The 18065-nt window shown below is 37.3% G+C and overlaps 1 protein-coding gene across 7 annotated transcripts in view; it reads right to left on the reverse strand.

Moving 5' to 3' along the window:
* The window catches only part of FRYL (FRY like transcription coactivator), a 258580-nt gene that overhangs the window by 127291 nt on the left and 113224 nt on the right, over positions 1-18065 (reverse strand). For all 7 annotated transcript variants that reach the window (XM_041724310.1, XM_041724312.1, XM_041724307.1 and 4 more), the window contains 3 exons: positions 14871-15070; positions 2752-2805; positions 152-291 (listed from right to left, as the gene is read on the reverse strand). In XM_041724310.1, the coding sequence (XP_041580244.1) occupies positions 152-291; positions 2752-2805; positions 14871-14990 (314 nt within the window). In that variant the 5' untranslated portion in view covers positions 14991-15070. The remainder of the gene's footprint in view (positions 1-151; positions 292-2751; positions 2806-14870; positions 15071-18065) is intronic.

Consider the following 18065-nt stretch of genomic DNA (forward strand, 5'->3'; position numbering starts at 1 on the left):
TGCTTTCCCTTTACCATCAGTTTCACAACAAAAGTAATCAATATTTTTGCTTAGAAACCAAACAATAACTGTCTTTGGTTGAGAACAGTATCACCCCCTTCAATGAAAGTGTTTCCATTTTGGGTAGAAGAGTGGACAATGAGCTACTTACCCCTTAGACTTTGTGCTAGATCGAGGCCTGTACTCGTAGGATTCATCTTCAGTTCCATTCTGGCGTCTGTACCAGTCAAACAAGGTGCGAAGTAAAGAAGGGAGACAGTGCTCTGCTACTGAGCTCATAGAGCTTATCAACTGAAAACACAAGATATTACCAGAAGATAAAATACATGGTCGAAGTATCACACTCCTAATTCTACTAGCCATCATTTGGAAATGATTACCATTTCTAGGATAAACATGGCGGGATGAGCAACTGCTATTCAATTTAAGGCATTACTCAAACTATCTGAATTCTAGGTGAATATCAGACTCATTTCATGAAGGAAATCAGTGTTCCTATAGTGGCAGTAAGAGGCCCACCAGCTATCATTAGCAAGCAGTCCCTAAGATCTCTCTTCATCTGGAGGATCTCGAGAAAAAAAAAAACCAAACCAAAATAAAACCCCCCCAAAACAAAACTCTCCAAAGGAATTTCTGTATCTGATGCAACTCACTTCTCATAAAATTAATATCTTAAAGTATACAGTCAAACATGCTTCACTTTGTTTTTCTTAACTAAAAAGTGATGGGTTGCAGGAATACTCAAGGTCTTGTTCAGGTCCTGGATTATAGAAAGCATCAGTTGATGAAGATAAATTGATACTTCCAGGAATTAAACATTTAATTTTCCTCATATTTTATATTTTTCATATAAACTTCAAAATGTACTTCATCCAGGGAAACAGAAAAGAATAAAAGTTTATTTGATTGCATAAGCTTTTTCCCTTTTTCATTATCTCTGCCTTCCTTTAATCATGCTTTTATTTATAATTACCATAATTTGACAGGTAAATAGTTTTTAATATAGGAAATTAAAGTAAAAACAAGATTCTAATTTTATTTAACCAATTTTTCAAACTTATATTAACAATGATCAGTATTACTCAAAGGAAATCCTTTTAATATCTAAAGAAGAAAAAATAATATACCATCTTCTGATTTAGATGTATACTAAAACAGTTTCTACCACATTTGGCTCTTTACTCTGGAAAAAAAATGAACTATGGGGCATGATCATTTAAAGTTTTATTAATCGTTTACATAAAAAATGGAAATATTCCTTAAAATCACCGTTTAATAGGATTTCAAATTCTGATTATACATTTATTCATCATTAGTGGATTTAAGACCTGAATATCTTTCTTTTTTTTTTGAATATCTTTCTTAAAAAAAAAAAAAAGACCTGAATATCTTTAAAACAATATATTAACAAGTAAAGATTAATAATTAGTAATAATATCTTTTACAGTAACACTGAGATTTGAAGAGCCTTATATAAAGTGTCTTAATATTGCTAACAGAGAACTAGCCTTTCTATCTATGGTTTCTTCTTAGGCCAGTGGCTACTCAGTAAGTGTATGCGTCAGAATACCTCGGGAGTTATTGTAAAAAACAGATGCCAGAGCACTGCTCTTGGTAATTCTGATTCAGAATTGGGCTAGAATCCAAAAACACAATATTTTGTTAAGTCTCTACCAGGTAATTCTAGCCAGTCACCTTTATCTAGTCAATTAGACTAATATGAACATTAATTTGTTTCCTATACATAATTATGAGAAAAGCAGTACAGGAAAACTAGATACCAATAGAGAGCTAATCTGGGTTATTGGTTTTTGCAAACAATCAATACATAATAAAATAATTCTTGAATGAACTGAATTATGATAAAAATAAACTTGATTAAACATTTAATCTCAGCAAGAGGAAAGAATTAATGCTATAGGAATATCACACTCAATTTTAGATATTAATGTTCTATTTTAAGGTTCTGATAGCCCCCACAAGAAAAAACAAAATGTTAAAAGGTAAAATATTATGGGGTGCCTGGGTGGCTCAGTCGATTAAGCATCTGACTCTTGATTTCCGCTCAGGTCACGATCTCAGGGTTGTGAGACCAAGTTCCATGTCAGGCTCCACATTGGGCATGGAGCCTGCTTAAGATTCTCTTCGGGGCACCTGGGTGGCTCAGTGGTTGAGCATCTGCCTTCAGCTCAGGGCATGATCCCAGGGTCCTGGGATTGAGTCCCATTTCAGGCTCCCTGCATGGAGCCTGCTTCTCCCTCTGCCAATGTCTCTGCTTCTCTGTCTGTGTCTCTCATGAATAAATAAATAAATCTTTAAAAAAAAAAATCTCTCTTCCTCTCACTCTGCCCCTCACCCACCCTCCTTCTCACTTAAAAAAAAAAAGGTAAATTATTATTCTGTTAAATTTGTATGATTGGTACACAAGGAAAGATTGAGGCATGTAATTGGAAACATTTTAAGAAAATTTCAAAGGGCACATAAAGAGATTACCAATGAAAAAAAGTTTTAAGATGCTAAATGAAGAGAAACCAATCAACTTCACAGATCATTCCATGAACTATAAAGCTCACAGTTAATAGCTCCTTCAATTTACTCTGTTTAAAAACAACCAATTTCAGACAGAATCTAATGTGTAATGACAAAAAGGATCACTAAACAAAATAATTGCTTAATATTGGATGTATTTGGACCAGACTTAGGATAAACATTTTCTTTTCAGGAAAAAATATCCCTCCAAAATTGGCATACCTGGTCAAATTGAAGATCTTCACCTCTTTGAAGAGATCTAGACAATGGCTTCTCCTATGATTTAAAAAAAAAAAGGCACATATACAAAATATTAGAAATCTTATATATGATAAGTAGATACATTAATTGGTTTTGTTTTCATTTGTAACTAGGTTTGTTTTAAACACAGGTAAGACTCCCTCTTCCCCAGGGTCACACAACTAGGATTCAAGCCCCAGCAGTGTGGCTCCAGAGCCACAGCTCTCTCTCCATGATACCCTCCCAAAGAGTAATCACATGATTGGGGGTCAAGGCAGGAGATGCCCACAGGGGACCGAAAACAAATGTTGGTGGATGATTCCTAGGTTTCCAGTTTGTGCATGGATGGATGGATAGTGGTACCATCCTTTGAAAGTGGGAACACAATGGGAAGACAAAGCTTGGGTGGAAGAATGTATTTTGGTCATGTTGAATTTGAAGTCCCTGTAAGCCACAAAAGAGAAGATGTTGACTAATAGGGGCTTGAAGAACATGGGACAGATTAGACTGCAGATATACATTTGGAAGTCATTCGGTGTACAGAAAGTAATCAAGTTCATAAAACAAAGTCAATTAACTAAAAAGATGTAAGAAGAGGCCCTAGATGTGAGTTTTGAAAAACTCAGTTAACATTTGTGCACTCAACCACATGAGATATCAATGTTCCCTAAACTCTATCAATTTAATATGATCCATTTCTTAAAATAGAAAGTTCATATGGAGAAATGATCAGGAATAATAAGAACTTACAACACTATAGATCACTATATCAGAAAAGAAAACACACACAAATACACATGGGAAAATAGTAAGGGTAGAAATTCAAACACTGAGGGAAAGTTTTAACAAACTGTGTGGGACAATTAGGTTTTCTGAAGGATAAATTAAATGGGCTCATTACCGCAGTGAATCCTAAATGTTTTAAAGACTTAAACATGAGAAATAAAATCACTAAAACACTAGAAGAAAAAGAAGTCCTAAAAGATGGTAGTTTTTTTTTTTAACAAACTCAGATATTTTTAAATATGACACCAAAAGCAAGATCAAAACAAAAATATTAAATTCAACCACATAATGAAAAAGTATATGCATAGTTAAAATAACACGAAAAAAGGAAGTCAAATGACAAAATAGGAAAAAAACCCAGATTTTTAAAAATTGAAACTCAATTTGCCAACATATAGTACAACACCCAATGCTCATCACATCACATGCTCTCATTAATACCTATTACCCAATTACCCCATCCCCCCCACCCCCCTTTCTGCAACCCTTTGTTTCCCAGATTTAGGAGTCTCTCATGGTTTGATCCCTCTCTAATTTTTCCTGTTTCCCTCCTTTCCCTTATAATCTCTTTCACTATTTCTTATAATCCACGTATGAGTGAAACCATATGATGATTGTCTTTCTCTGACTGACTTATTTCACTCAGCATAATATCCTCCAGTTCCAACCACGTCGATAAAAATGGTCAGTATTCATTCTTTCTGATGGCTGAGTAATATTCCATTGTGTGTGTATCTCAGTTTTCTTTATCATTCATCTATCAAAGGACATTTCAGCTCCTTCCATGGTTTGGCTATTTTGGACATGCAATTTAGACTAAGGGCATAGTTTCCTTAACATACAAAGAGTTCCCACAGATCACTGGGGCAAAACCCAACAATCCAACAGGAAAACTATACAAAGAATCAATGGACAGTTCACAAAAAGAAAATGTTTAGAGCTCATAAATGTCTGTTCATATACTTAACCTCACCCACAAGAGAAAGACAAGTTAAAAACACAAAGAAATACTACCTATCAGCCCTTTAAAGTTCAAAAAGTCTGATAGCACAATGTGTCGGTGAGGTTACCTACTAAACAGAACTCTCAAATGATGCCAATGAAAAGTCAATAGGTAACAATGTCCTTAAAAAACTATTTGGCAATATTTGCCAAAATGTTGAAATGTATACATCCTTTGACCCAGGAAAAATTTCACTTACAAGTATTTGTCTTATATAGTCACAAATCTACAAAATGATGTTCATAAAAGAATATATGCTACAGCTTCATTTGCAAAAGCAAAATTAGAAATAAATAAAACCCTGTCTGTATTAATATACATCTATAGAATACCATAAAGACTTTTAAAAGAATGGTACGGTTCTGTACGTATTAACATGGAAAAATCGGCTATAATGAGTGCATAGCACACACACACACACACGCACGCACGCACTTGTGACTACATATAAAATACCTCTTTAAAAAAATATATGTGCTTGCAAGTGGGGAAAGAAACTATTTAGGAAGAGGGGAGGGTTGGGGGCTGGGAGTGGAAAGTTTTTACTATATAGATTTTTGTACCATTTCAACTTGCACATCACAGAAGCCAAGGGAAAAGAGCACTACTGAAAGAAACAGTGTATTGACAGTGAAACACAATACTTTCATGAAGTGACCTTTCAGTGTGTGCTTCCTATTAATTTAAATGGCATCAGGAAGAGCTTCCAATTTAGTGTTGTGTCTTCCTTCAGCACACAACAGTACTGGAATCTTTTTTTTTTTTTTTTAACTTTCCATTTGTTCTGTTAATTTGTTTGATGAAAAAACACGTACTGAGTTCCTACTATGAGCAAGCAAAAATTGTGAACCAACAAGGGTTCAAAGGACTTGTTAAGGAAAGCACAGGTCCTTTACCCTTCAACCAATGGGTCTGGGGGACATCACTGATAGTAAATTCTCTCCACCCTCTCTCACCTGCATGTGCACTCCTTGCTATATGAAGAAATGACCCAGAAAGAGGTCAGCCCAGATCACTGTCTAAAGTTATACAGAAAAGTTATCATGGGGTGGGGGGTGAGGGGCACCTGAGTGGCTTAGTCAGTTAAACATCCCACTCTTGATTTCAGCTCAGGTCATGATCTCAAGGTGAGAAGACTGAGCCTCACGTTGGGCTCCCCCCAGCTCTCTCTCTCTCTTTGGAAGGAAGGGAGGAAGGAAGGAAAGAAGACGGAGGGACGGAGGAGTCAGTCAGTCATTGGGCCATAAAGGGGTCTCCACTCAGTAGAAAACAAGGGGGTGAAGGAATGGGTTGTGATACTATGCTGCAATGGGCTGAGGGGAGGGGAACAAAGAAAATCCTAGTCAGAAAGAAGTTTTGATGGGCACTGGCTACTGTGATGGTTAATTTTATATCACAGGGTACCCAGATATTTGGTCAAACATTTTCCGGGTAAGGATGTTTTGGGATGACATTAACATTTGAATTGGTAGTCTGAGTAAAGCAGGTAGATGAAACTCCCTAGTGTGGGTGGGCTTCATCTAATCAGTTGAAAGCCTGAGGAGAACCAAAAGGCTGACCCTTCCCAGAGTAAGAAGGAACTCCTCCCTGACTATACTGGGACATCAGTCTAGCCCTACCTCTCTTTCCACGTCAAACTGAAACATGGGCTTTTCTAGAACTGGCTTGCATAATGGAACTTAATACCATTAGCTCTCCTGGGTCTCCAACTTGCCCACTGCTGATCGTGGGACTTCTCAGCCTCGGGGATCATGTGAGCCAATTCCTTCTAATAAATCTCTTTTTATACACACATACACTATTGGTTCTCTGGAGAACCCTAACAACTAATAAAAACATCACTTCAGATTTTATTTCCTCTTTGATCCAAAGAAAGAATATGTCTGGGGCAGGGAGGGGGGAGTCCCACATTCACAAAAGACATTATAGAAGGGCATTAAATAAGCAATTTTAAAAAAGAAGCAACAGCAACATCCCCCAACAATGGGGAATTTGGGTCAGAAAATCATCGTACAGCTACACATTAGAGTATTGTGTAGCCAGTAGAGTGATAGGTAGAACTAAATTTGTAGAATGACTGATATAATACTCTTATAAGGATAAAATGTATATATGGTAGTATATACACATCGATACATTTACAGCTCTAGAAATCTGTTTACCACACACTAGTAATAAGAAACAGAATAAGAGGTTGTTTTGTGGTTGTACCATCAGCTTACTTTTATTTTCTGAATTTTCTACAAAGAATGCAGATTACTTTCTCTCATTCTTAAACTTGAGGGTTATTCTTGAGTTTCCTGTGCTTGGTGGCATCCAGCAAATCCATTTAAGCTTAGAACAATGGATGGAGAAGATGAAGATTATGGCTACAGAACAGACATGTTTTAAAATATGAGAAAGAACAATGTAACTAAACAAAATCATGAATTGTGAAGAAGTGGTTTAATTTCCTCATTTTCAAATCTAGTTGTCACCAAACCTCCATGTATACATGACTGCATATTTGCTTCTTTACACTTAACTTTAAAGATTTAAGAACTATTCTCTCTATAACAGAAGGCATTACCTGAAATTCAGAAATTAAATCATTCTAGTTTCAGTTTTTGTTCTGTTTAATGCAAACACAATTTAACATAATTAGTTTAACTTAAAATAGCATACACAGCATGATCCCTTTCGTTAGTCTTCCTACTGCCTTGCCCTGCTCGAGACCCCAAATATACTCACCTAGGTTATCTGTTGAATATAAGAGATGGCTGGGATTATGTTCATACAATGACTTTGTTGAGATTTTTAGGATGATTTCCTAAACTGTTATGCTTTTTAATTAAATTTAATATTAAGTATGTATCAAAGAAAAAGGAACATCACCTTTCTATGAAAGAAACGAGAATTTAGAAATACATATATTTTCAAGCTTCTTTTTCCGGTAGAGTCCCATCTCCTTCTGCCATTCATTACTCATCTCTATGAAAACAAACCCACAAATGTATTTGCCACTGAAACGTAAAAAATGTCCAGTGAAACTTGTCTCCAACTAACTTAAGTGGGATCAGGAAAGCACCTGTGGCACTTTATTTTCTTAACAAGGATAGGTTTTTGGCATGTCTGTGGCACCTGGGCCCTCACAGGCTAAGCATACTTAGGTGATTATCTTGCAGAACAAGTTTTGTATTTCTAAAACCAAGATACACATCATTTACAATGCAAAATGATGATTCTACACAATATACATGTCCAATTAGCTCTAAAATTTAAGTAAATCACAAAGTCCTGTAGCAAGTTCCACAGAACACTATTTCTAAAAGTTTGAAAAATAGGAAGTTAAATAAAGAACCTTTATTATCCTAATGTGAACTATAGATTTAAGATGAGAGGGTGGGGGGCACCTGGGTGGCTCAGTGGTTGAGCGTCTGCCTTTGGCTCAGGGCGTTATCCCAGGGTCCTGGGATGGAGTCCCGCAACAGGCTCCCTGCAGAGAGCCTGCTTCTCCCTCTGCCTAGGTCTCTGCCTCTCTCACTATGTTTATCATGAATAAATAAATCAAATCTAAAAAATGAGAAGTTGGAGGAGACAATAAGCAGCTTTGTCTCACTCATGTCAGCCCCTTTCATACTGTAAGTCTAAAAGTCTTCAGTGAGGGGCACCTGGGTGGCTCAGCAGTTGAGCACCTGCCTTTGGTCCAAGGTGTGATCTTGAAGTCCCAGTATCGAGTCCCACGTCAGGCTACCTGCATAGAGTCTGCTTCTCCCTCTGCCTGTGTTTCTGCCTCTCTCTCTCAGTCTCTCATGAATGAATAAATAAAATCTTAAAAATAAAATAAAAGTCTTCAGTGATATTTTGAGGACTGCTGATCTAAGTGGTTTATGACTCAGAAAGCATGTTTATGCATTAGAGTAATGGCCAAGCAGAATCAAGAGCAATAAACTTTTCAGAAACACCTACATATTGTTTTATCTTTACATATTTTATTTCTCAACAAACTCATGCTTCCTCAAAGATTTCTAAAGATCTGGAATCCTCACTGAGCTTTCCCTAAACCTGGAAGTGGTGGCAATATTTTTTCCATAATAAAATGCAAAAGGATGCTCAAGTTACCATAAGTACAAAAACAGAAGTGTACTGCACTAAATATAGATTACTAATCAAGAACTCTGTACTAACCTCTCAATTTAATTAAAGTGTGATTGAGGATGCCCTCATCATTGCTCAAGCAGTTGTGGTATCTTCCAATATGACATTTTGAAAAGGTACACCATTTAAAAATGCTTGAATAGAAATTATTCTCTGAATTTACATATACATGTATGCAAAGACTCCTGTGCAAGAACATTTACCACAGCATTTATTTTCACAGTAGCTCCAAATTAAAGTAGCTCCCAAAGGGCCTATCAATAGGAACTAGTAAAGACATTGTTACATTCTTTTATTAAAATAATATTCAACTCTTAAGAATGAGACAAATTTATACAGGGTAATATAGAACAATCTCCAATTTACATTGCTAAAAATATCTAGGTACAGAAAGACACACACACACACACACACACACACACACACACCACACATAAAACCTCCCATTTATGCCTTAAAAAAAGGTGGCAGGTACTACAGACTTGGGTAACAGACATGAAAAATAATCGACTGAAAAACTGTGGACAGTGTTTATTTTGAGCCAAAATGGAAGCAAGAGTCATTACTTTTGTTATATAAAATGCAGAACTATTTCCACTTTTTATAACATCATTATTTCATAATAATATAAAAAACTAATAATGAGGGGTGCCTGGGTGGCTCAGTTGGCTGAGCATCTTAATCTTGATTTCGGCTCAGGTCATGATCTACAGGTCATGAGATAGAGCCCTGCATTGCTCTCTGTGCTCAGCAGAGAGTCTGCTTGGGATTCTCTCTCCCTCTCTTAGGCCCCTCCCCCACCTCAAATCAATCAATCAATCTTTAAAAAAAAAACTAGCAATGATTTAAAGGCTACAATCCAAGACACCTGGGTGGCTTAGCGGTTGAGCGTCTGCCTTCAGCTCAGGGTGCGATCCTGGAGTCCTGGGACCGAGTCCCACATCGGGTTCCCTGCATGGAGCCTGCTTCTCTCTCTGCCTGTGTCTCTGCCTCTCTTTCTGTGTGACTTTCATGAATAAATAAAATCTTTAAAAAATAAACAAATAAAGGCTACAATCCTTCTATGTTCTAATTTGATTCTTCAACTAGTATATGTGTAGAGTACCAACAGCAACATGTAGCCTCCAGGGAAAGCAGAGCATTTATTGAAAAGATTTTGGTAGCATAACAATGATGTGGAAATAGCTCAGGAATCTGCAATTAAAGAGAGTAGGTTGGACACACACATAACCTCCATTCTCTCTTAAACCACGACCAGGACAACAGTGAAAGAATTTTTAGAAGACTTAACACCAAGAAGGCAGAGAGAAGGGGAGATGGTAAAGAGCCAATGGAAAAGCCCAACCAACACATTTTTCACCAAACAAGAACTAGTCCTAAATAGGCAAGGGGAAAAGTCAGGCGTCTATTCATCCACACAGCCATTCACGCATTTATCTAAATGATTTACTGAGCGTACAGTATGCTGGGCACAGTTCTAGGCTCTAGAGACACAACTATGAGCAAAATGTCAGACAATCCCCGTCCTCATGAGGCTACAAGTCTAATGAGAGAACAGCTAAAGTAACTGTTATCCTACAAAGCAATTGGGCTCGATCCCAGGACCCTGGGTACCATTTGTCCTTGGCTGCTACAGTCCATAAACCATTGGTATGTCAGGAAGAGTAAGTAGGGAGTGCTGCTCCTCTCTGAGTACAATGGTGGGGTAAAAACATCAATTTTCTGATGGAATCCTCACCACTACTCACCAAATTTTATCATCTCAGATTACACAGCAGAGGTCTCTGAAAAGAGCTACAGAATTACAGGATAAAAAAAATATAGTCAGCATCAGGCTGTTCTGAAAGGACTATTAAACACTCCAGCTAGAGCATTGACAGTATTATGTTTTGGTGGAAAGACAAAGGGCACAGGCCACAGCGATGCTCTTTAAGGCTAAAGTCAACTTAAAGGACAAATCTTTACTAAGCATCTACCACCACAGGCAGCGCTATAGACCTGGCTCCTGGTATCATCAAGTAGCTCACATCAGAGGAGATAAACATGCAAGCAATTAATAGGACAATGTCAGAATCTACGAGTATGAAAAATTAGTATCATAAAGATCCGTACAGCTTGAAGAGGACTGCTCCATGAGAGGGAACATGTGGGAAGTCTGGAAGGATGAGTACAGGCGTAAAATACAGAAGACTTAGAAGTATTTTGGATCAAGAGAAAAATGAGGGCAAATACACCAGGACAAAAGAATATATAGAGAATTCGTTAAGTGTCATATCACACATCAGGATAAGAGAATCATGAGACATTACACAAACTGTGAAAAGACTATGAAGAGGCTGGAATGACCCACAGGACCTTGAATTCATTCCACAGCAACAAAAAGCGAGCAAGATTTTTAAAGGAAAAAGGTAATAATATTTATTTTTTAAAGACTTTTTTTAAAGATTTTATTTCATTTATAAGAGAGACAGAGGGAGAGAGAAGCAGAGACACAGGAAGAGGGAGAAAGAGGCTCCATGCAGGGAGCCCGACGTGGGACTCGATCCCCGTCTCCAGGATCACATCCTGAGCCGGAGGCAAACGCTCAACCACTGAGCCACCCAGGCGTCCCAATATTTATGTTTTACATGAAGCAAAGTCTGGTGAGAGCAAGGCAAACAGAAAGGTGATAAACCACTTATTTACTGGTTATTGCAATGATCTAATATGAGTGAAGCTGCCTCTGAATTAGGACAATGACAATGGCATTGGAAGAAAGAGAAAGAAGATACAAAATCACCATTTTATAAACTCAGTCAAGTTAGATAATTTCACCCATATTTTCTTTTAATGCCTTTACCCTCAAGAACTTAATATTTCAAAATAAAATTCCTTTAAGAATACATAATATTTGAGAGCTGACACGACCATACCATGTGTTGCTATTAACTAAATATTTTTATAAAATAAATATTTTATAAAATAGGTAGTTAGGTTTTGTTTTGTTTTGTTTTGTTTTGTTTTTTTAAGTGCTGTGTGAGTTGAAAGTTGCTGAAGGCAGGAGCATCTGGCTGGCTTAGTCGGTGGAAGGTGTGACTTTTGATCTCAGCGCTGGGAGTCTGGGCCCTATGTTGGGAATACAGATTACTCACAAACCAAAATCTTTAGGGGCGCCTTGGGTGGCTCAGTCAGTTAAGTGTCTGTCTTCGGCTCAGGTCATGATCTCACAGTCCTGGGATCGAGTCCCACCCTGGGGCGAGGAGTCTGCTTCTCCCTCTTCTTTTGCTCCTCCTGCCCCCACTCATGCTCTGACTCTGACTCTCTCTCTCTCTCTCAAAGAAATAAAACCTTTAAAAATAAAATAAAATCTTAAAAAAAAAAGTTGTTGAAGCCAGGTGAAGGGTCTTGGAGGGTTCATTACCCTATGATACATACTTTTATACAAACTTGAAATTTTTCATAAACATTTTTTCAGTTTTATTGATATATAATTGACAAACGCAAGTATAATATATAGTACAACGTTGATAATTTGATGTATATACACATTGAGTTAACCTGTCCATCACTGTAAACATTTACCCTTTTTTGGGAGAACATTTAAGTCCTACTCTCAGCAAATTTCAATTTTACGCAGTATTATCAACTAGTCACTTTTTTTTTTAATGTATTTTTTTTTAAGTGTTTCCCTCTCTTACTATATGCTGGTTAAGCAGCATATAGTATTTTTTTAATGTATTTTTTTGTATTTTTTTAATGTATTTGTTTTTTAATGTATTTTTAATGTATTTTTTTTAATGTATTTGTTTTTAAGTGTTTCCCTCTCTTACTATATGCTGGTTAAGCAGGTTAGCATAGCACAGCATCAATAATTCACAGACCACTGATGAAGAAAATAACACTTTATAGATCAAGCGTATTTTATAATCAAGCTTCATGATCATTAATTCATATCTATGAGTTCTTGTAATCCTTATTTCTAAGGCAGAACTTTACATACATGCTGTAAATATATACACACTGATAAAACCCAAATCATTAATTTGTTACATAGAAAGCAACTATGGAATGATTTAAATTGAACATAGTGAGTGGCACAGTTTTAAAACATCCATTTTCACTAATGATCTCTTACGTATGATTATTTATTAGACTGCAAGCACGTCTGGCAGAGATGCTTTCTTCACAGTAGTTTCTTCTCTACGTAAGGACAGCAGGAAATTCACTCGCAAGGCATGCACGTACCCACTCAAAGGGCTTTGCAATCTTAGCAATGTTAATTTTCTTAGTGAAGTAGGACTTCAGAACACAGAACAATACCTCCTTCAACTTCCCACCTTTCTTAGGTCATCACCTAGTCTGTCTTCTGTTCCTTTCACTCCTTCCTTCCTAGAAGTACAGCAGAGTGAGTAATCATATAGGCTCTGTAGCCATTTCTGTGCCAAACTCCTCATGCTGCCACTCAAGTAAGCCCCTGGGTCCCCCATCCCTCACCCAGCTGCTCCATCCTCCACCTTCCATCTTCATTATGATCGTTCTGCTTTTAACCGACACGGTGATATGCAGCCCCTCCAAACTCCCAAAGTTATTTCCCAAAGCTGTATCACCCTAATTCTGCTCTCAGGCTGCTTAATTCCCAAGTCCAGTAACTTCTGGTGTTGATTGTACCCTGCCTCTCTATAACATTTGACAATAACAATGCTATTCTAGACTCTCTTTCTCTTGATCATCATCTGCTCTTTTAGCTTTATCACCCTCTTGTAGACGATGCCAAAATCTCTACTTCTGGTCACCATTTCTGACAAAGAATTCCCAGCTACCAATAACATAATTCCACATGGTTTAGATTACAGGTATCTCAAGTTTACTACACACACAAGAAAAATGATCTTATTCTTCTTTCCTACCCCATTAATAGTCTCATGTTCTTTATCTAATATCATCTCTTCTAATACTGCAAAGAACGTTTAACCTTCACTTTCCCTCAAAACACCTACTTCCATTTGTTGAGTTCTACTAATTCCATTATCTACCTTACTTTCTTCTCCAAGCCCATCCACTGTTAATGTCCTAATTCAAGACTCTTTTCATTCCAGCCTGAATTATATAAAATAGTAAAATGGTAGTCTCTTGCCTTTAAAGACTTTTTTTTAAAAGTAATGTCTACCCCCAACATGGAGCTCAAACTCACAACCCAGAGATCCAGAGTCACATGCCGTTACCCACTGAGCCTGCCAGGCGCCCCTCTAGTCTCCGCCTTTAATCTCTTCTCCCTGAGAGGGTTCAACCACTGTGTTGTCTCTCACAACATCCTTCCAACCCCTTAGAATCTGACTCAAGCATTTGTTTTCAGTCTTTTTCTTCCTTCCTCCCACCCGTAAGCTCTAATCACATGGAACTTCTCTCACCACGTAAGTATGTCTCATGCACTATCTGTCTAAAAATAAGTTTATTGCTTTTATTATAAGTTTGGTGACTACCATGTCATCAACTTGCAGAATATTCTAGATTTTCCTTTATGTTCTCTTATGTTTTATCTGTCTCCACAATTCCGCCCTGGTGAAATCCATTTCTATTCTTTGGTGACCTGCAGTAACTTACCAAGGTGGATTCTAAAGCCATTACAGCTTTCTAGATCACCATGTTACTAACCTCTCTCTTAGTTTTTAAGACTTAATTTTTTTGAGAGCACTTTTAGGTTCACAGCAAAATGGAGTAGAAGGTACAGATTCCCCATATACTCCATCCCATACTTGCATAGCCTCCCCACCAGAGGGGTACATGTGTTACCACTGATGAAATGACAGTGACACTTCCTCATCATCCAAGTTCTATAATTTACATTACGGTCCACTCTTGGGGTTGTACATTCTGTGGGTACGGGCAAATGCACGATGACATGTGTCCACCACTGCAGAATCACACAGAGGATTTTTATTGCCCTACAAATCCTCTTTTTTGGGCCTATTCATTCATCCACCCCCAGCCCCAGGCACCACTGGTCATTTTACTGTCTCCATAGATTTACCTTTTTAAAAATATCATAGAGTTGGAATTATACGGTATGTAGCCCATTCAGATTGGTTTCTTTTTTCTTTTTTTTCCAAGTACTTTATTCCCTTTGGACATTTTGTATTATAATGGTTAATACAAAAGTTAAGAAAATATTTCAGATTTATAGGTCACCTCTACTCACCAAGGGTTCAGCCATTACAACTTCAATTTTCTTTTCAGCCTGAACAGCAAATTCTGCAAAGAGGCTCTTGATGACATATTCACCAGGCTTGACATCTGGGTCAATTGTAATGCTTGACATGATGATATTCTTTTTTCCCAAAGTGGAATGAAAGTTAGAGGAAGCACAGTACTTATTCACTTTGCTGACTGGTGCTGAAGCTAAAAGTAAAAGAAACAAAAGAACTCTAATTATCAACACAATAATGAGACCCATCATAACCACCCTATCTATCTACTTACTTATTTTCAAATATTTTATTTATTTATTTATTTGACAGAGAGCACAAGCAAGGGGAGTGGGTGAAGGAGAAGCTTGGTGGGGAGCTCAATGTGGGACTCAATCCCAGGACCCTGGGATCATTACCCAGGCCCAAAAGCAGAAACTTAACCAACTGAGGCACCCAGGTGTTCCATAACCACCCTATTTAATATGCATCCTGTCCCTAAATCCCATCCCGATCTCCCAATCTGTATTTCAATACTCTATTTTTGTCTATTACACTTGCTACTTTCTAACAAATTGCCCAACTATAATTTAGTTATGTGTTTTTTTTATTATGTACTGTTTTTCTCTTGATCCTACTAATGTGAATTTCCTAAGAAAAGGGATTCTCTTCTGTGCATTTTGTTCATCAATGAATCCCAAGTACCTAAAACAATGTCTAGCATATACTGGGTATACAATAAATCCATAATGAATAAATGAATATGAATTCTAAAAGTTATATGTAATGAAGGAAATAAAACAAATGTGAATAAGGAATAGAGACTGGCATTGATAGATACTATTTTGGAAAGCATGAGCATGAAAAGGCCTCACTGAAGAAGCTACATTTGAACTCATCCAGATGATGAAAAAGAGGCAGCAAGGCAAAGCACCAGGAACAGAAAGCACTAAATTGAGTGTGCCTGTCTGATAAACTAAAGGACCAGTGTGGCTGCAGCTCAAGGGAAGAAGCAGGCAGGAGTGATGGGTAATTTGAGATAAGGTCAAGATCATTAGTCAGGGATTTAAAACCTTGTGGGAAAATCAGATCTTATTCTAAATGAAATTAAAATTCAGTGGAAAGTATTAACTTGGAGAGGGATAGGATCTGGCTTCTCTTATCCTCCCAAGAGAGAATGGATGGGAAGAGGGCAAAGGGAGAACCAGGGAAGCCACTATGCAGGTCCAGGAGAGACGATCCCACCTCAGGCTAAGAGGATGGAATGGCACAGGAGAGGAGAGGACCTGACATTTGTCACGTGTTAGTGACTTTGGCATCAAGGTAAAGGAAAGGAATGAACAATGACTTGTAGGACTTTCGTTGCAATCATACAAAGGACAGAGGTGCCATTTATTCAGATAGGGATGTCACAGTGCCTGGCATATAACACACTGCACCAGCTGTGGCACAAAAAGAGCACACGCTGACTGCTACACGCTTTTAATCTTCATAGGTTTTGTTCTCTTGACTGCCTGGCTTTCCATCTGTGGTTTATCTGATCACCTCGCTCTTTCAGCTAGCTGCTTAATACAGACCCTTCCATTCTCCTACTTCAGCTGATGTCATCCCCTGTGGCCTAGACTATTCACTGAAAACTTGCAAGTTTGCACTTCTCTACCCCAACCTGATCTCCAAGTAATGCCCTTTTGTATGCTGTTCTCAAAGCAAACCCTTCCATGAAGGGGGAAGCAGAACACAATCGAATGCGAAATATCTATTTGTGTGTGTGTGTACATAATTGCAGTACAACAAATTTATTCTAAATATATACTCTCCAAAATCATAAGTTGTTCTATCAAGGAAACAAAAAGCAACTAACCGTACTCTACCAAACACAGTGTGCAAAGATAAATAAAAGTGACCTGTGATAACACCAAAAGAAAATTTTAGAAAGGAATACAAAGTCAGATTACAGCAGTTACTTCAGAAAAAATAACTGCAAATTAAGAAAAATATTTTTGAAAGACAGCATTTCCAAATAATTGGCTTCCTTTCATGCCCTAGTCATTACATTTATTTACTTATTTTCCACAAAATGGAGTATTTTTCCTCCAAAATTAAAATGAAAAATTATTTTTTAATATCTAAGCATCATGTGTGACTAATCTAAAGAATATTACAAATTGTTAATATTGTGCCTAAAACTTAATATCTTTGTATCACAAATTAAAATATGGTATGTATTGTATTCTAGAACTAAAATTATATAATAAGAACAATTCAAAACAAAAATTCACAGTCCTTTGAACACAGTACACACTATTTATTTTAAACAATGACCTATTTGTTTACTCTGTTTCATGATCCAACATTGTGTATTATAAAAGAGAGAATCTGTTAACTGTTTTTGTGCAAAATGGAGATCTTAAAAGAAATTATTTTGGATCATTAAGAGAACTCTATATATTTTTTTTTTTAATTTTTATTTATTTATGATAGTCACAGAGAGAGAGAGAGAGAGGCAGAGACACAGGCGGAGGGAGAAGCAGGCTCCAAGCACCAGGAGCCTGATGTGGGATTCGATCCCGGGTCTCCAGGATCGCGCCCTGGGCCAAAGGCAGGCGCCAAACCGCTGCGCCACCCAGGGATCCCAGAACTCTATATTTTATATCCATATGATGTTGGATAACTTTAGGGAATCATAAAATAGTAAAACAACTACTCAGAATTTTCAGAAGTTTTATTTACATTTGAGACATAAAAAGGAAGATATAATATTTTCAAGACTTCGACCTAAGGTCATGGTTACAAAATATATCTTTTCTTTTAAATAAGATTTGTAGGGATCCCTGGGTGGCGCAGCGGTTTGGCACCTGCCTTTGGCCCAGGGCGTGATCCTGGAGACCCGGGATCGAATCCCACATCGGGCTCCTGGTGCATGGGGCCTGCTTCTCCCTCTGCCTGTGTCTCTGCCTCTCTCTCTCTCATTCTGTGTGACTATCATAAATAAATAAAAATTTAAAAATAAATATAAATAAATAAATAAGATTTGTAAGCCCTGAAATAAGATTTATAAGATCATAACAGTTACAAAGTTTCCTTGGGTTTACTTTACAATAAAAGTGACCAAAGAAGTCGCCTTGTAATAGACTTGGTACTTATATTTTAGGTGAGGTATAACCTCTAGGTATATTGATGAGGTATAACCTTTTTTAAATGACATTATT

The sequence above is a fragment of the Vulpes lagopus genome, chromosome 12 (genome assembly GCF_018345385.1).
Source record: "Vulpes lagopus strain Blue_001 chromosome 12, ASM1834538v1, whole genome shotgun sequence".
NCBI classification, from domain to species: domain Eukaryota; kingdom Metazoa; phylum Chordata; class Mammalia; order Carnivora; family Canidae; genus Vulpes; species Vulpes lagopus.